The 19,676-nt window shown below is 37.7% G+C and overlaps 1 protein-coding gene across 13 annotated transcripts in view; it reads left to right on the top strand.

Moving 5' to 3' along the window:
* Nucleotides 1-19,676, top strand: part of WDR47 (WD repeat domain 47) — a 70,760-nt gene that overhangs the window by 49,607 nt on the left and 1,477 nt on the right. For 7 of the 13 annotated variants that reach the window (XM_043575741.1, XM_043575742.1, XM_043575740.1 and 4 more), the window contains 6 exons: nucleotides 104-179; nucleotides 2,664-2,821; nucleotides 5,111-5,280; nucleotides 6,049-6,225; nucleotides 6,907-7,038; nucleotides 16,073-16,291. In XM_043575741.1, coding sequence (XP_043431676.1) covers nucleotides 104-179; nucleotides 2,664-2,821; nucleotides 5,111-5,280; nucleotides 6,049-6,225; nucleotides 6,907-7,038; nucleotides 16,073-16,291 — 932 coding nt within the window. The remainder of the gene's footprint in view (nucleotides 1-103; nucleotides 180-2,663; nucleotides 2,822-5,110; nucleotides 5,281-6,048; nucleotides 6,226-6,906; nucleotides 7,039-16,072; nucleotides 16,292-19,676) is intronic. The other 6 variants (XM_043575743.1, XM_043575744.1, XM_043575748.1 and 3 more) reach the window with 1 other exon arrangement.

Here is a 19,676-nt window from a genome sequence, read left to right as displayed (position 1 = left end):
GTGCAGGTCGTTTGCCAAAAAAAATTTGGAAATTGAAAGGATAAATTAATTCAGTTTGTTTTGATATTCAGAGTAAACTTTATTTGAATTTCTATTCATACAGCTCATCAGAACATTCGGTCATTAAACCACCTCTTGGAGATTCTTCAGGGAATCTATCAAGGTCAAGAGGGGAAGAGGTAATACTTTGGGGAAGGAGGTTTCATCATTATTTTTATATATACTTGCAAATTTTGGTAAGGAATTCTCAATTCATAGAACTATTTTTAGAAATAATCATTATTATTAATGCTGTTATTTGTCTCAAGGTAATTGAACATTCACTGGGCTAAGTGAAGAGGTTGCCTCAGAAAATACTTGCAAGTATTCATTTTAATGGTCCAGTAGCAATCTGGGCTCCTGAGTTGGGCCTGTGCACTATTCTCTGAACCTTGTGGTTAATTTCTTTAGATATTACTGGTTTTTCCTTTGGGCTTATCTTCAATGCAGCTATTTTTTTGCTTTGGAACCAGATATCCTTACCTAATTACTATATAACTTCATTCTATCTTATTTCTTAGTTCAAATTTTAACCCCATAAACACAGCCATTATTCCAGATGCTTATGGGCCAGATAACATAAATGAATAAAGTTGGCTATGGTTGTGATAAGCAGCACATAAGAATATTTTTCGCTTGCACAAAGAAATCTGCTTATCTAGTATTTCTAGTTCTTTTCATTTTCAAGAAATTGTAGGAATGTAGATTTTTATTTGAAATATATTTTAAAAATAGCAACAAGTTTTTAAAAAATTTAAACACTGCAGATGAGCACATAGAGTTAATTGGTGGCTCTGCTACATCTATTCTAAAGCAACCCTTTGTAATTATTATTCGTGTGCTATAGGCCATTTAATCAGTTAGTCATTCTTCTCCCTTTTTCTCTTATCTACCAATGCTATTTGTTCGAAGGTCACATTTCCTATATGTGGATCAATGGGAAATATAGCATTTCTAGTCAAATAAATTCACATGAGTAATTTAAAAAATTTTTTTTAAATGTTTATTTACTTTTGGGGCACCTGGGTAGCTCAGTTGGTTAAGGGTCCGACTTCGGCTCAGGTCATGATCTCGCAGTTCACGGTTTGCGGGTTCGAGCCCCGTGTTGGGCTCTGTGCTGACAGCTCCGAGCCTGGAGCCTACTTTGGATTCTGTGTCTCCCTCTCTCTGCGCCTCTCCCACTTGCACTCTGTCTCTCTCTGTCTCTCAAAAATAAACGTTAAAAAAAAAAAAACAACTTTAAATGTTTATTTACTTTTGAGGGAGAGAGGGAGTTAGAGAGAGAGAGAGAAAGAGAGAATATGAGCAGGGGAGGGGCAGAGAGAGAGGGAGACACAGAATCTGAAGCATGTTCTAGGCTCTGAGCTGTAAGCATATCTGAGTTAAAGTAAGATGCTTACGTGACTGAGCCACCCAGGCGCCCCTCAAATGAATAATTTAAGAAATGAATTCAGTTACATAAGGCAGACATAGTATGATCTATCAAGTTTTTCCCCTATTCCCCCATGAGGATGTATTACATGAAGACATAAAAGTTTGTGTAGGAAGAGGCATGATCTCTTCGCTGACTGTGGGTCCTAGAGCTGTCAGGTTACAACCAGAGCGGAAGACATTTGCCTTTGTATGTGTACTTGACATCTGTACTTCCCAAAGACAGGATTTGGTGAGGTGTGTTGACCACACCTAGTCTAGAGGTCCCTGTTCCAGGTCCAGTCCATTGTAGTCAGGGTAGCAGGGTAGTTTCAAACTATACTAATAGCAGGAGTCACGAAAGCTTTTATATAGCCACCCAGGCTTCAACTTACCTTCCTCAGAAGAGGACAGAGTTTGACAGTTTAAAATAAAAATGAGGTTCAAATTAAATGTTCTGATTAAAATCCTTTTCACAATTTTAAAAGAGTATTTTATAATTTCAATTTGAAATATTAAAGTATTCATTGCTAGAGATAGTGAGACTATCCCCCAACCCCCAAGTGGATTGAATAATAGTCTTTTATACTTCCTACTTTTAGAAGCACAAATGATATTCTGTTAACTTTGTGAGAATTATATATGTGGGCTATGTTTTTTCTTGATAGTTAAAGGTAACTATATGGGACTGCATAGTCTTATATTTTGTCATAGTAAGCAAAGAAAAACTTGAATGTCTATGTGCTCTCTGAATTTGGCAATGGGCAGCAAAAAATAGGAAAATTTGGCTTAATTTGAATTTGCCATTTAAAAGAATATGTGATTGTAGGTAGTGATTTATGTGTGATTTATTTATATGTGATTTATTTATCACATAAAGTGATAAATAATGTAGTTCAGATGAATTTAAAATGGACTAAAGAGGAATTCTTTAAAAAAATTTTTTTTTTCAACGTTTATTTATTTTTGGGACAGAGAGAGACAGAGCATGAACGGGGGAGGGGCAGAGAGAGAGGGAGACACAGAATCCGAAACAGGCTCCAGGCTCTGAGCCATCAGCCCTGAGCCTGACGCGGGGCTCGAACTCACGGACCGCAAGATCGTGACCTGGCTGAAGTCGGACACTTAACCGACTGCGCCACCCAGGCGCCCGGAGGAATTCTTTTAAATTCGCTTTTTTCATAGAATGACTTTCATATTTATTCTTTCCATAGGATGACAAATCAAAAAAACAATTTGTTTGTATTAACACCCTAGAAGACACACAAGCTGTTAGAGCAGTGGCTTTTCATCCAGGTGGTGGTTTATATGCTGTAGGTTCAAATTCTAAAACTCTGAGAGTATGTGCCTATCCAGAAGTAATCGATCCAAGGTAAGTAAGGATGGATGGTTTGTACTGTCAATCCTTAGTTTTAAATTTAGTTATATTAGTTCTTTTTTCAGAATTGCCATTCAGTAGTGTTTAATTTTTATTTCTCTTTATTAAACATTAAAATTTTTATTTTCAATGCTTAGGAAATACACATCAGAATTGTCAATTAATTTTATAAGTTTTTGTCATAAAATGTTTTTATTGGGCCATGAATTCAATGTGCAACTGAAAAGAAAATCTTTTGATCTGATCTATTTTCTAGATCAATATTAAGTACCTTCTAGGTATTGGCAATTTATGTCTTCTTTTCTGTTTTTAATTTTGAAACTTTTCAAGCACACACAAAATTAGATGTCAGTACAGTGCAGTGCAGTAATTGTTGAGATTTTTGTCATATTTTCTTTATCCTTTTTGTTAAAATAGTTTAAGGTAAATCCTGGATGTGTCATTTCACCCTTTAGGATGACTCTCCAGTCCTTACAGACTTGATGTTATCATCATACCTAATGAAATTTTTAGTATCCTAGTGTTAGTCTGTGTTTTATTTTTTTAAATTTATTTTATTTTTTATTTTTTAAAATTTACATCCAAATTAGTTAGCATATAGTGCAACAATGATTTCAGGAGTAGAGTCCTTAGTGCCCCTTACCTATTTAGCCCATCCCCCTTCCCACAACCCCTCCAGTAACCCTCGGTTTGTTCTCCATATTTATGAGTCTCTTCTGTTTTGTCCTCCTCCCTGTTTTTATGTTATTTTTGTTTCTCTTCCCTTATGTTCATCTATTTTGTCTCATAAAGTCCTCATATGAGTGAAGTCATATGATTTTTGTTTTTCTTTGACTATTAGTCTGTGTTTTAAAATGCAGGTAAGATCTATTACTCCACTAAACCAATGTTTGACTCCCATTAAAGGCCAAACTTATGAGCATGACATTCAGGACCTTCCATAACTGTGCCTGCAACTCCTCACCTACCATGTCCATCCCACTCAGTCTGCAGCTGGGCACTTGCCATACTATATTTTATCTTCACTGGAGTGATTCTGCTGTCATCTTTTTCTGTAAAAATTCTCCCTGTCCTTTAAGGCCTTGTACTTTTGTACTGGACCAGAACACTTACACTTACCTTACTGTTTGTGGGTAGTCATGACAACATCGACCCTTGCAAGATTTTTTTTTTTTTTTTTTGAGAGAGAGCAGGAGAGAGAGTGTACATGCTCATGGGCTCATGGGGGAGGAGCAGAGGGAGAGGGAGAAAGAGAATCTCATGTAGGCTCCATGCCCAGAGCAGAGCAAGATTATGACCTGAGCCAAAACCAAGAGTCGGATGCTTAACCAACTGAGCCACCCAGGCACCCCAACCTTTGTAAGATTTTAAACTCTAGAAAGAACTCTCGCCTCCTTTCTTTTTGATTTATCCCTTGCATTCCCTCAGCCCCAGCCAATTGCTCATATTATATGTTTAATATAATATTAATATATGTTTTTTTGAATTTGGAAGCTTTAGTAGCTCTTTTTTTTCATTCCTCTGTGTTTCTGAGTTAAAATCTATGAAAAATATGTGAAATGGAGATTTTTTTAAATGTTTATTTTTGTGAGAGAGAGAGAGAGAGACAGGGCGCAAGTAGGGGAGGGGCACAGAGAAAGGGAGACAGAATACAAAGCAGACTCCAGGCTCTAGGCTCTGAGCTGTCAGCACAGAGCTAGACGTGGGGCTCAAACTCGAACTGTGAGGTCATGACGTGAGTTGAAGTCAGACACTTAACTGAGCCACCCAGATGCCCCAAGTGAAATGGAGAATTTTGAAAAAGTAATCTTGTTCCTTATGTGGTCTGAAATAGAGTTAGGTTAGTCTAATAATAGTTTATAATTTTACTTTTCAATTTTAAACATACTTTAAATTCAGAGTGCCTGGGTGGCTCAGTCGGTTGAGTGTCTGACTTCAGCTTAGGTCATCATCTCGCGGTTTGAGTTCGAGCCCCGCATCGGGCTCTGTGCTGACAGCTCAGAGCCTGGAGCCTGCTTCGGATTCTGTGTCTCCCTCTTTCTCTGTCCCTCTCATGTTCATGCTCTGTCTCTCGCTGCCTCTCAATAATAAATAAAACGTTAAAAAATAAATAAATAAATACACTTTAAATTCATTTCTTTTGCTTTGAGATTTTGAAGATTGTTATTGACATGTTGTCTGATACACTTTTTTGCTCCCTCCCTCAAGACAATCGTAACATAGAATTTCATTAACTTTGGCAAGCAAAAAATTGAAATGTCTTTCTGTAATGTTTCTGTTTAGTGCACATGACATCCCTAAGCAGCCAGTGGTACGTTTTAAAAGGAATAAACATCATAAAGGATCCATTTACTGTGTGGCCTGGAGTCCTTGTGGACAGTTATTAGCAACAGGATCAAATGACAAATATGTTAAAGTGCTGCCCTTCAATGCAGAGACTTGTAATGCAACAGGTAGGTCCCAAGTATGTAAGCAGTAGTGTTCTTAATGTTTCTTAATGTATTCTTAATGTTTTCCTTATGTTCTTTGATATATCTCTGTTTTATTTTCAATAAAATCTAAGAATATAGCCTTTAGAGTTTTCTTGTAATTGCTTAGTTGCATTCATAAGGCATTATTCTTTTTTAGTAAGTTCTTAATCAGTGTTGTCTAATTCTTAGAAAATTATTGTTATTCAGAAAGATAACTTTTGGGGTGCCTGGGTAGCTTAGTCGGTTAAGCTTCCAATTCTTGATTTTGACTTGTGTCATGATCTCATGGTTTGTGAGTTCGAGCCTCACATCAGGCTCTGTGCTGACAGTGAGGAAACTGGGATTCTCTGTCTCCCTCTTTCCCTGCCCCTCCCCCACAGACGCACGCTCACTTTCTCTCAAAAATAGACATTTAAAAAAAAAAAGGAAAGATAACTTTTAAATAACTAACAGCAGTGCATTAATGAATATGTTCCAGAGAGTACCTGTCTTCTCTTTCTTTTTCTTTGGCATAAAAGAGAGGATATAAGTCTCTAGCTGTTTTAAGGATGATGATAACTGAATCAGTACTTTGATTTCTTGAAGTTTTTTGCTCTTTAGGTAAAATGAAATTGATAATAGTATTATCCCTACGTGAAAATATAAACCACTCCTCTCTACCATTATTCTTGCTTAGTTTTGAGACAGTTTAGCAATACCAAATTATCACAGTAAGTTGAGCAGCATCTTTTTTTTTAATTCTTATTGTTGTTTCAGGACCGGATCTGGAATTTAGTATGCATGATGGGACAATTAGAGACTTGGCATTTATGGAAGGCCCAGAAAGTGGTGGAGCTATTTTAATAAGTGCTGGAGCAGGGGATTGTAACATTTATACAACTGATTGTCAAAGAGGACAGGGCCTGCATGCTCTGAGTGGACATACCGGTATGTGATAGTTTCAGATGCTACTTTTCTTTTTGTTCAACCTGTGCTTTTTCCCTCTCTGCATTTTCATTAATGGGGTATATTTTATCAAAAGTGACTTCTTCAAGACGAAATTTTTATTTTAAAAGTTTTAATTGGGAACTTTAGATAACAACACAGTAACAATAGGTAACATTTCCCTGTGCGCTAAATCCCTTGCTTATACACATAATTTAATCCTTACAATAATCTTATATGGCAAGAAGTTGTATCTTCATCTTATATATGAAATAAACAAAATTTGAAAAGGCAAAATGACTTGGCCAATATCTTACAGCTGAATATGGTAGAATTGAGATAAGACCTCAGGTCTGCCTCTTGCAAAGCCAGTGTTCTAACACCATGATCCTGTGCTTTGCCATAATTTGCCATAATTTCAAATGATAATATTTTTTTCAGTAATAATTATGGTATCCTGAAATGGTCAGTAACAAGATTGTTTAGTATGATTTTGATGTTGTGCAGTTTACTGAATTTTAGTGTTTTGAACATTGCTAGTATATTTGATATATATGGAAAGTCTCTACTACCCAGTGTATTTGATTAACCAGACCATCGCATGTCTAATAATAGTACCTATCTTTGAATGTGTTTAAGAAGAGTACTGTTCACCATAATAACTGAGTATATGATCTTTTATAGGGCATATTTTAGCACTTTATACCTGGAGTGGCTGGATGATTGCATCTGGTTCCCAAGATAAGACTGTTAGGTTTTGGGATCTTCGAGTACCAAGCTGCGTTCGTGTTGTTGGCACAACATTCCATGGAACTGGTAGGTTTTTCAGGACTTTAAATGAATTTATATGACAAAGAAACTTTGTAAAATGCGCTTGTCTAGTTTCTCTCCCCTGCAACACATCTGTTAAAAAAAATAGGAATAAATAGTAAAACAAATAGTTGGTATTTTACAGATTACCTTAAATTCTCTCAAAATACTTTCATCTTACTTTCTTTGTAAAAATAACATTCAGCTTAGGAAACTGAGGCCCAGAGACATTAAGCGTCCTGCGCCAATTATTCTGTCAGCAGGGCTCTTTTAGAACTCAGACCTTTAAAAAACATGTTTTAAAATACACACGGCAGAAATTGAAATTGAACAAGATCATTTTCTTCTCACTCCCATTCCTTGGTATCTTTCCCTAAGGAACCAATTTCTTATTTATTCTTCTATAAATATTTTTTAAGTGTATAACCAAGAAATTTGTATATATCATAACCTCCTGTCTTCTTTAAACATATGTCTAAAGAATGCACACAGAAATGGTAGCATATAATACATGACTTACTTTTTGAACTTAACAATATACCTTGGATTGTTCCATGTAAACCGAGGGTATTGCTCTTTGTGTTATGTCACCTTTTTAATTTTTTTTAATGTTTATTTATTTTTGAGAGAGAGAAAGAGACAGGGTGTGAGCTGGGGAAGGGCAGAGGGTGAGGGAGACACAGAATCCAAAGCAGGCTCCAGACTCTGAGCTGTCAGCACAGAGGCTGACACAGGGCTTGAACCCACGAATGGTGAGATCCTGATCTGAGCCGAGGTTGGATGCTTAGCCAACTGAGCCACCCAGGCACCCCATGTTATATCACCTTTTAAGAGAAGCACAATATTCTGCAATTGTTTTTATTTTAGAGTCCCTTTTCTGCTTTGTAGTTTTTATGGCACTGTTCAAAATGAAAAGGACTACTTTTCATTCTTAATTTTTGGTGGTGTTTTTGTTTTGTTATTTTAGTGCTTTATCAATTCTCTTGGCTTTCATGGAACTTTTTTTTCCCCAGGAATATTTTACTTACTGTTTTAATAAACCTTCATTTATGACTAGAGGTGGCATGAAATTATCAGCCAGCTATCAATAAACAGCTCACTAGGGACTGGCATTGACGCAGCGAATTTTGCTAGGTGTTTCACTTGAGGTTCACTCAGTGCTTTAGGTTTTTGGTTTTTGTTTTTTTAAGGTTTTATTTTAATTCAAAGTAGTTAACATGCAGTGTTACATTAGTTTCAGGTGTATATTATGGTGATTCAACTATACTGTACATCACCTGGTACTCATCAAAAGGGCATTCCTTAATATCTCCATCATCTATATAACCCATCTTCCCAACCACCTCCCCTCTGGTAACCATCAGTTCTCCATAGTTAAGAGTCTGTTTCTTAGTTTGTCTCTTTTTGTCCCCCTATGTTCATCCATTTTGTTTCTTAAATTCCACATATTAGTGAAATCTTACGGTGTCTTTCTCTGACTGACTTATTTCACTTAGCATTATAGCCTCTAGCTCCATCCATGTTATTGCAGATGTCAAATTTTCATTTTTTTTAATGTTTATTTTTGAGAGAGAGACAGAAAGACAGAACTTGAGCAGGGGAGGGACAGAGAGAGAGGGAGACAGAATCTGAAGCAGGCTCCAGGCTCTGAGCTGTCAGCACAGAACCCGATGCAGGGCTCAAACCTACAAACTGCGATATCATGACCTGAGCTGAAGTTGGGTGCTTAACCGACTGAGCCACCTTGGTGCCCCAAAATTTCATTGTTTTTTATGGCTGAGTATTATTTCATTGTGTATATATATACTGCATCTTCTTTATCCATTCATCAGTTGATGGACACTAGGGCTACTTCCGTAATTTGGTTATTGTAAATAATGCTGCTGTAAACATAGGGGTGCATGTGTCCCTTTGTATTAGTATTTTTGTATTCTTTGAGTAAATACCCAGTAGTGCAATTGCTGGATCATAGGGTAGTTTTATGTCTAACTTTTTGAGGAACCTCCATACTGTTTTCCAGAGTGGCTATACCAGTTTGCATTCCCACTAACAGTACACAAGACTTCCTTTCTTCTTCACATCCTTACCAACACCTGTTGCTTCTTGTGTTTTTTATTTTAGCCATTCTGACAGGTGTGAGTTGAAATCTCATTGTAGTTTTGATTTATAGTTTCCTGATGGTAAGTGATGATGAACATCTTTTTGTGTGTTTGTTGCCATCTGCAGGACTTATTTGGAGAAATGTGTATTCATATTTCTGCCCATTTTTAATTGGATTGTTTTTTTGGTATTGTGTGGTGTAAGTTCTTTATATATTTTGGTTACTAACCCTTTATCAGATATGCCATTTGCAGATATCTTCCTCCATTCTGTAGGTTGCCCTTTACTTTTGATGATTATGTCCTTCAGTATGCAGATGCTTTTTATTTTGATGAAGTCCCAATAGTTTATTTTTGCTTTTGTTTCTTTTACCTTACTTAGTAGACATGTCTAGAAAAAAGTTGCTTTGGCCAGTGTCAAAGAAGTCATTGCCTGTGTTCTCTTCTAGGATTTTTAAAAAAAATGTTTGTTTATTTTTGAGAGACAGCATGAACAGGGGAGGGGCAGAAAGAGTGGAAGACAGAGGATTTGAAGCAGGCTCTGTGCTGAGAGTGGAGAGCCAGATGAGGGCCTTGAACTCATGAACTGTGAGATCATGACCTGAGCCGAAGTTGGACACTTAACCGACTGAGCCACCCAGGCGCCCCTCTCTTCTATGATTTTTATGGTTTCAGGTCTCACATTTCAGGCTTTAATGCATTTTGAATTGCTTTTTGTATATGGTGTAAGAAACTGGTCCAGATTCTTTCTTTTGTGTTTTGCTATTTAGTTTTCCCAACACCATTTGTTGAAAAGACTGTCTTTTTCCCATTGGATATTCTTTCCTGCTTTGTTGAAGATTAATTGACCATATAGTTGTGAGTTCATTTCTGGGTTTTCTGTTCTGTTCTGTAGATTTTTGTGCCAGTACTGTAGTTTTGATTACCAATGCTTGGTAATAAAACCTGAAATCTGGAATTGTGTTGCCTCCAGTTTTGCTTTTCTCTTCCAAGATTGCTTTGGCTATTCAGGGTCTTTTGTGGTTCCATACAAATTTTGGAATTGTTTATTTTAGTTCTGTGAAAAATGCTGTTGGTATTTTGATAGGGATTGCATTAAATGTGTATATTGCTTTGAGTAGTATAGACATTTTTACCAATATTTATTCTTCCAGTCCATGAGCATGGAATATCTTTCCATTTCTTTGTGTCATCTTCAATTTCTTTCATCAGTGTTCCACAGTTTTCAGAGTACAGGTCTTTTACCTCTTTGTTAGGTTTATTCCTAGGTATCTTATTATTTTGGGTGCATTTGTTAAGATTGTTTTTTTTAAACTTCTCTTTCTGTTGCTTTATTATTTGTGTACAGAAATGCAACAGATTTCTGTACATTGATTTTTGTATCCTGTGAGTTTACTAAATTTGTTTATTAGGTTCTAGCAGGATTTTGGTGGAGTCTTTCAGATTTTTTTATATATAGTATCATGTTATCTGCAAGTAGTGAAAGTTTTACTTCTTCTTTACCAGTTTGGATGCCTTTTATTTCTCTTTTGCTGTTTGATTGCTGTGGGTCGGACTTCCAGCATTATGTTGAATAAAAATGGTAAGAGTAGACACCCTTGTCTTGTTCCTGACCATAGGGTAAAAGATCTCAGTTTTTTCCCATTAAGGATGATGCTATCTATAGATTTAAAAAAAAATTTTTTTAGCGTTTATTCATTTTTGAGAGACAGAGACAGCATGAGCGGGGGAGGGGCAGGAAGAGAGGGAGACACAGAATCCAAAGCAGGCTCCAGATTCTGAGCCTTCAGCACAGAGCCCAATGCGGGGCTCGAACCCACAAACCATGAGATCATGACCTGAGCTGAAATTGGACACTTAGCCAACTGAGCCACCCAGGTGCCCCAATTACTAATTTAGTATCTTTGCTGGTTATCAGTCTGTTTAAATTTTCTATTTCTTCCTATTTCAGTTTTGACAATTTATATGTTTCTAGGAATTTATCCACTTCTTCCAGGTTGCCAATTTTTTGGTATATAATTTTTCATAATATTCTCTTATAATTACTTGTATTTCTGTGGTGTTGGTTATTATTTCTCCTCTCTCATTTGTGATTTTATTTATTTAGGTCCTTTGTCTTTTTTTCTTCATAATTCTGGCTAGAGGTTTATCAATTTTATTGATTTTTTTCCCCCAAAGAACCAGTTCCTAGTTTCATTGATTTGTTCTATTGTTTTTTTTAGTTTTTACATGGACCTTTTTCTATACTTTGATTCCAACCAGATATGATTTGTTCTAGCAAGCTTGATTTTGGAATACACACACATGTGTATTTTTATATATGAATATGTGATCATTGATTTGTTAAACTTTAGTTTGCACTGTCACCAAAGTTAATGTGTAACATGGTTTAAAGAACCAAACAGTTCAATAAGGTTTGAATAAGAAAAATATCAGTACCCTGAGAGCCCGACACGGAGCTCCATCTCATGAACCTCATGAGATCATGACCTGACCCAAAATCAAAAGTCGGATGCTTATCTGAGTGAGCCACCTAGGATTCCCTCCAAGGCAACCATTTTAAACTTTTGTAGTAGTTGTATTTTCATAGTTTCCATGTTTCTAAATAACATACCCATAATCATAGATTTTTAGGATTGTTTATTCCCTTAACACCATAAAAGATGAAGGTTTAACTTTTCATGTCCCTTTCTGATTCCTGTTGTTCCTCATCCACTCACATACTTTCTGTCTCCTATCTTTTCAATATAGCTGTACCATTTTTGGTTAGATCAGTATTCATTCTTTACATTGTTTTAACCACTCTGAGCACCTACTGTGCTATCCATATCTTTTTTTTTCCTTTTCTTTCATATGTTTTGTTTTTCTTGCTGTTAATAATTGTATTTTTTGGTTTTCTTTGCTTCGTTTCTATACATTTATCTCACTGACTTATCTCCAAACTCTCCCCTAGTTGTCTAAATTATTTCACCCCCTTTTCTCTCCTTTTCAGAGACTTCAACATTTTGGTCATCTCCTCTCTCTTGCAACATTATCTCCTCTACTGGATCTGCCCTTCTTTTCTTGTCTACCACAGACCTACAAAAATGTTACAGAATTGGCAATGCCCCAAAGTTCCTCTGTTGACCTCCTTATCCCACTCCCAATTTTTTGCTCTTTCTACCCAGATGTCTCAGAAGTCTTGCTTACATATACTGTTTCCATTACCTCACCCTTAGTCTTCCACCTATTCCAGTCTGTCTCTTGCTTCCTCCACTCCAGCAAGAGCTACAAGAAGCTACATTTTTCAAGGTCACCAACAATTTCATTTTGTCAAATCACCTTTTTTTTTTTTTAAGTTTATTTTTGAGAAAGAGAAAGAGAGAGAGAATGAACCGGCGGGGGAGCAGTAGAGAGAGAGGGAGACAAAGGATCCAAAGCAGGCTCTGTGCTGAGAGCAGAGAGCCCAATATGGAGCTCGAACTCAAGAGCCATGAGATCGTGACCTGAGCCACAGTCTGACGCTTAACCGACTGACCCACCCAGATACCCTTGTCGCATCACCTTTAAATCCTTATTTTACTTCAGTTCTCGGTGACTTGCAGCAGTTAACCTCTTTCTCTTTTCTTTAGGGCTTTTTATTCTCCTTTTACCTTTCTGTATAACTGTTCCTTTGTGATTCTTTCTTATCTGCTTAGTCTCTAAATTTGACATTCCCTAGGACTAGGACTTTTGTCTCCTTCCTTTCTCTACTTGACTACATCTGTTCCTCCAGCTTTAAGTGTAACTCATATGTTGACAGACCTAAAATTTTTGTCTCTAGCCCAAACTTTTTCTGCATGGCTGGCTCATATTTCTAACCTCCTTTTGGATATCTTCTAGGATATGTCAAACTTAACGTGTCTTAAACCAAACTATTGAATCAATGACCTCTCTCCTTAAACAAAACTGCCCCACACCTCCTCACCTAAGTGGTACTACCACTCATTGTCCATGCCAGAGGGAGTCTCCCCAGATCCCTCTTTCTCTCCTTCCCTCCAGTAATCAATCCATAAACAAATTGTTGTTTTAGCCTCCAAAATTTATCTTAAATCCATCTACTGCTTTCCATTTTTATTGGCACCACTCTAGGATAAACCACCACCATCTCTCAACTTAACCACTGCAAGAGCTTCCTTAGTCTGCACTTACACTTTTGCCACCTCCAGCCCATGGTCCACACAACAGCCAGAGCACATCAGACTCTGCTTACAGCACTTCAGTGCTTTCTGATTGCTCCTAGGTTAATGTGCAGACTCTTTACCATGCCCCCAAGACCCTGCTTGATCTGGCATTGTGTATTCCTCTAGTCTTAACTCCGATCACTTGTTTTTCCTTTCATTTCCTGGAATGTACCAAACTTCCCACCTCTAGTGAGTTCACATGCTGTTTCCTTGACCTGAAATGTTCTTCCATTTGTCTTCTCTTGGTTAGGTCCTTCTAATCTTTACGTCTTAGCTTCAGTAGCACCTTGCCAGAAAGGCCTTCTTTGCACTAATTGGGACCTCACCATTATTTTCTATCACTGAACTCCATTTGTTGACTTCATAGCTCTTATCACTATTTAAAATTATATATTTGTGGGGCGCTAGGGTTGCTCAGTCGGTTAAGCGTCCGACTTCAGCTCAGCTCATAACCTCGTGGTCCGTGAGTTTAAGCCCTGTGTCGGGCTCTGTGTTGACAGCCCAGAGCCTGGAGCCTAACAGACTTCCCTGGATTTCTGTTGGCATCATCAACTTTGCATGTATAAAACTAAAGTCATTATATTTCCCCTGCAAATCAGTTCTTCTTCTCATTTTTTCCCTTTTTTTGGATAACGATTCTCTTATTTCCTCATGCAACTAGATTTGAAATCTAGGATTCATTTTTTTTTCTCCTTTTTTTGCCCCATTGAGGACAAGACTGTTGATTCTTCATTCAATTTTTTTTGGTAAAATGTGTCCGTCTTCATTTAGGTTCTTATTCTCTTGTTATTCTATTAGTTGTCTTGTCTTCTAGAGGTTACCCTTTTAGACTTCAAAGTCTATTTGAATTTGAAACACATTTTCACATAGATTAATCTTTTCAAAGTACTGATTAGACTATATAATTCTCTTGCTGGGAAATTTGCAGTTATGTTTCACTGTGTATAAGAACAAGTTCAAACTCTGCAGTTTGACACTGCAGATGCCTAAAAGTCTGGCCCTAACCTGCCTTTTTTTTTTTTTTCCATGTTTGTTTATTTTGAGAGAGAGAGACATAGCATAGAGCACAGCAGGAGAGGGGCACAGAGATAGGGAGAGAGAAAATCCCAAGCAGGCTCCACACTGTTAGTGCAGATCCAGATGTGGGGCTTGATCTCCTGAATCGTGAGATCATGACCTGAGCTGAAATCAAGAGCTGGACACTTAACGGAGACATGCAGGCACCCCTTGACCCTAATCTGCCTTTTATGGCTCAGCTACAAACTACCTTTTATGTTAACTTGTTGAACCAAGTGACTCCAGGAAACTAAGCCACCTGTCCTTAAACATTTTTATACTTTTCCTCTAAATGTTATTTCATGTAATTCTGTTTCATGTAATAGCCCTCATCTTTTCTCTATCAAAATCTTAGGCAAAGATTATTTTTACATATGTGTATAATAAATACAGTTTCTCTCTTATTTATACTGTTTACTGTTCTTTAAAGTCTAACTTATGTCCCTTTTTTCTGTGAAGTATTCCCAAGCCACGTCAGCCTAGAGCAGTGTTCTTCAACCTTATTTTCATTATTGCCCCCTGCGAGGAGAAAAACTAAATTAAATTTTTTCCTAACAAGAGAAATTAAATACTAAGGAGTAAGATTTTGTTCGGTGGGGTTAAGCTTTGGGGGGTGGGGGTGCTAACAAACTTTTTTTAATGTTTAAGAGTTTTTCTATCCCCTGGAAACCATTTTGCACTCCCTTGGGGGCATTATTACCCCCATTGAAAATGCCTAATCTGGATTTAGGGATGCAACCTGTGAACTCAGCACTTATTTTCATCCAGTTCCTGCTGGCAATTATTCTTATGTTGCTTAGACACATTTCCTCTACTATGTCCTAAAACATATTTTGTTACTTAATTTCTTATTCCCTTAACTAGACTCTGAGCTGGTTACGGGAATATTTCTGGACACTTATCCAGCAGTGATAGCACTGCCTTAGGAATAGTGGCTCATCTATTGTACTATTGTGTCATAGGTAATGGTGTCCCAGGGGGTTCTCCCAGATGATAAAAAAAAAAAAAAAAAAAAAAAAAAAAACAGACTTTCTTGTTTCTCATAGAATCTTGCTTACACTTTGTCTCTAAAAAAGATGAAAGTGTTTATTGGTTGAATGTTTTTTTTTAATGTTTATTTTTGAGAGAGAGAATGAGAGTGTATGCATGCATGGGGGGATTGTGCAGAGAGAGAGAGGGAGACAGATGATCTGAAGTGGGCTCCTTGCTGTTAGCACAGAGCCCTCTGCAGGGCTCGAACTCATGAATAGCAAGATCATGACCTCAAATGAAGTCAGACACTAAACTGACTGAGCCATCCAGGTGTCCATGGTTGAATGTGGATTTGGATTTTTCCTTAACAGTATTGACAAGCTACATTAAAAAAAATTTTTTTAATGTTTATTTATTTTTGAGAGAGGCAGAGACAGAATGCGAGTGGGTTAGGGGAAGAGAGAGAGGGAGACACAGAATCAGAAGCAGACTCCAGGCTCTGAGCTGTCAGCACAGAGCCCGACGCAGGGCTCAAGCTCACAAGCCGTGAGATCATGACCTGAGCCGAAGTCGGACACTCAGCCGACTGAGCCACCCAGGTGCCCCAGCTACATTAAATTTTTAATGTATGGTTCCATGAACACAATTAGCTGTTGTAGTTTAGCTGTATTGGTTTTTCCATGTGAAACTTTTATTCTGTCTTCTATACAGGCAGTGCAGTGGCATCTGTAGCTGTAGATCCCAGTGGACGTCTCTTGGCCACAGGACAAGAAGATTCTAGCTGCATGTTGTATGACATAAGAGGAGGAAGAATGGTACAAAGTTATCATCCTCATTCCAGCGATGTTCGCTCTGTTCGATTCTCTCCTGGAGCTCACTACTTGCTAACAGGATCCTATGATATGAAAATAAAGGTGACAGACCTGCAAGGTGAGAGAGATTGACTTTTTCCTTTTTTGTGGTCTCTCCTATTTGGGATTTTTTTTAATCCACATATTTTTTTTTAATTTTTCTTTTTAAATTCCAGTATAATTAGCATATGGTGTTATATTACTTTTGGGTGTAAAATATAGCCATTCAACAATTCCATACATCACCCGGTGCTCATTGAGATAATTATACTTGTAATCCCTTTCCCCTTCCTTTATTTCATCCATCCCCCATGCACCTCCCCTCTGGTAACTATCAGTTCTCTTTAGTTAAGACTCTGGTTTTTTTGTTCCTTGTTTTCTTTGTTTTGTTTCTTAAATTCCACATATGAGTGAAATCATATGGTATATGTCTTTCCCTGAATGATTTATTTCACTTAGTATTATACCCTCCATCCATGTTGTTGGCAAATGCCAAGACTTCATTGTTTTTTATGGCTGAGTAATATTCCTCTGTGTGTGTGTGTGTGTGTGTGTGTGCCATATCTGTTCATCTATTGTGGATATTTGGGTTGCTTCCATATCTTGGCTATTGTAAATAATGCTACAATAAATACAAGGGTGCATATATCTTTTGAATTAGCGTTTTTGTGTTCTTTGGGTAGATACCCAGTAATGGAATTACTGGATCATATGATAACTCTAGTTTTAATTTTTTGAGGAACCTTTGTACTGTTTTCCATTGTGGCTATACTAGTTTACATTCCCACCTTTTGGGTGCACAAGAATTCCTTTTTTCTCCACATCCTCACCAAAACCTGTGTTGTGTTGTTGATTTAGCCATTCTGACAGGTGTGAGTTGATAACTCATTTGTAATTTTGACTTGTATTTCCCTGATGATGAGTGATGTTGAGCATCTTTTCATGTGTCTGTTGGCCATCTGTCTGTCTTTGGAGAAATGTCTGTTCATGTCTTCTGCCCATTTTTAATTAAATTATTTGGGGTTTTTTTTGATGTGTGTGTGTGTTTGTGTAAGTTCTTTATTATGTTTTAGTTACTAAGCCTTTATCAGATATGTCATTTGCAAGTATCTTCTCCCACTCCATAGGTTCTCTTTCTGTTTTGTTGATTGTTTCCTTTGCTGTGCAGAAGCTTGTTACTTTGCTGTAGCCCCAGGAGTTCATTTTTGCTTTCATTTCCTTTGCCTCAGGAGACATACCTAGAAAAATGTTGCTACTGTTGATGTCAGAGAAATTACTGCCTGTGCTCTCTTCCAGGATTTTTATGGCTATTTGGGATGTTGTTGTTAATCCGCTGTAATCGACTATGTAATATTTTCAAATTTTAGTTTTATAGTATTCAGTGGTCAAATTACTGGTACTGTATTGATGTGACTTATAGAAAATTATTAAACAGATCAAGTGAATAGTCTTATTAAGTAGTTCTTAAAATATTGAAAAGAATCAGCACTTATTACAATGAATCATTTTGAGTTCAATGATGGTAGATGTTAAAATACACATTTATGTACTCCACTTTGCTTCTACTTTAAAGTTTATTTATTTTGAGAGAGAAAGAGAGCTCAAGCATGGGAGGGGCAGAGAGAGAGAGAATCCCAAGCAAGCTCTGCACTGTCAGTGCAAGCCCAACACAGGGCTTGAACGCACGAACCATGAGATCATGACCTGAATCGATACCAAGAGTCGGCTGCTTAACCGAGTGAGCCACCCAGGCACCCCTGCTTCTGCTTTAAAAAATGTATAATATGTGTAATTATATCTTCAGCATCTAGTTTTATTTTTAATCACTTAGTAAGCAATCATTTATTTTGTATCAACTAGAGACAGAAGAGAGATGAATAAGACAGGGAACTTCCTCCTTGATGGAGCTTACATTTTAAATATATTTTTTTAATATTTATTTATTTTTGAGAGAGACAGAGTGGGAGCAGAGGAGGGGCAATAGAGAGGGAGACACAGAATCTGAAGCAGGTTCCAGGCTCTGAGCTGTCAGCACAGAGCCCAACGTGGGGCTTGACCCACGAACCATGAGATCATGACCTGAGGCAAAGTCAGACGCTTAACCGACTGAGCCACCCAGGCACCCCTGGAGCTTACATTTTAGAGGTCAATAAAAAGTAAACCAGATAATGATGTAATTTCAAGTATTGGTAAGTGCAGTTAAAAAATTAGCAAGGTGGGAGAGAATGGGTGGATAGGGAAGGCTATTTTAGGTAGGCTCAGGTAGATCTCTCTAGGGAAATGCCATTTGTGCAGAGACTTGTGTGATGAGAAGGCACAGCCAGGGCAGGACCCCAGGAGGAGATCGTAGCTTCTGGAGAGGTGCTGAGGCAGGAGTGAATTCAACATGTTCACGAGGCTACAAGAAGCCAGTGTGGCTGGGACTTAGAGAACTAAGGGAGTGAGGGACAGAAGAATAAATCTGAGGCAGGGTTTTTTTTTTTTTTTTTTTTCAACGTTTATTTATTTTTGGGACAGAGAGAGACAGAGCATGAACGGGGGAGGGGCAGAGAGAGAGGGAGACACAGAATCGGAAACAGGCTCCAGGCTCTGAGCCATCAGCCCAGAGCCCGACGCGGGGCTCGAACTCACGGACCGCGAGATCGTGACCTGGCTGAAGTCGGACACTTAACCGACTGCGCCACCCAGGCGCCCCTGAGGCAGGGTTTTATAGGCATGTTTAAAAAGCATAATGGGAATCCTTTGGAATATTTAAAACAGGGAGTGATCTGATTTGATATCTATTGATACTGTTCAAAAGGTAATTTTGAGTTCTGTAGGGAGAATGGATTATAAGTATAAATATCAGGAGATTATCAGAACAGTTCAGTTGAGGGATTGATAGTAGCTTGGGCTAGGGTGGTAGAGGTGGAGGGTGGTGCAAAGTGACTGAATTTGAGATATATTTTAATTTGGATTAAATTTGAGGAGTTAGCGGAATGCTGATTCCTAGGTTTTCGGCATGAGCAACTAGGTGGTGCTGTTAATTGAGATAAGGAAGATAGGAGGAACAGGTTTGGGCAAGAAAATCAAGTGTTCAGTTTGAACAAATGAAGATGACTATGAGGCAGTCAAGTGAGATGTCGAATAGCTATTTGCATTCTAGTCTGGAGCTCAGGTGAGAAGTCAAGGTTGGAGGCGAAATGTGTGAGTCATAAGTATACAAATGGCCATGGTATCATGGTACTAGATGAAATTTCGTAGGAAGTGGATATAAAGTAAACAGGAAATTTGAAGGCTGATTCCTGGGAAAGGAACAACAGCAAACCAGCAAAGGAAACCAAGATGTAGTGGCACCAAAGTCAGAGAGAAGTTGAGAGATAGTTTCAAGGAGAGAGTGGCAGCTGTGTCCAATGTTGCTGTGTATATTTTACCCAATCCTACTAACAGATATTCAATAATTTATCCCTGTTTGAACCTTTAAA

The sequence above is a fragment of the Prionailurus bengalensis genome, chromosome C1 (assembly GCF_016509475.1).
Source record: "Prionailurus bengalensis isolate Pbe53 chromosome C1, Fcat_Pben_1.1_paternal_pri, whole genome shotgun sequence".
In the NCBI taxonomy this organism is placed as follows: Eukaryota; Metazoa; Chordata; class Mammalia; order Carnivora; family Felidae; genus Prionailurus; species Prionailurus bengalensis.
The sequence above is the reverse complement of the archived record's forward strand: the minus strand, read 5'-3'. Positions and strand labels throughout refer to the sequence as shown.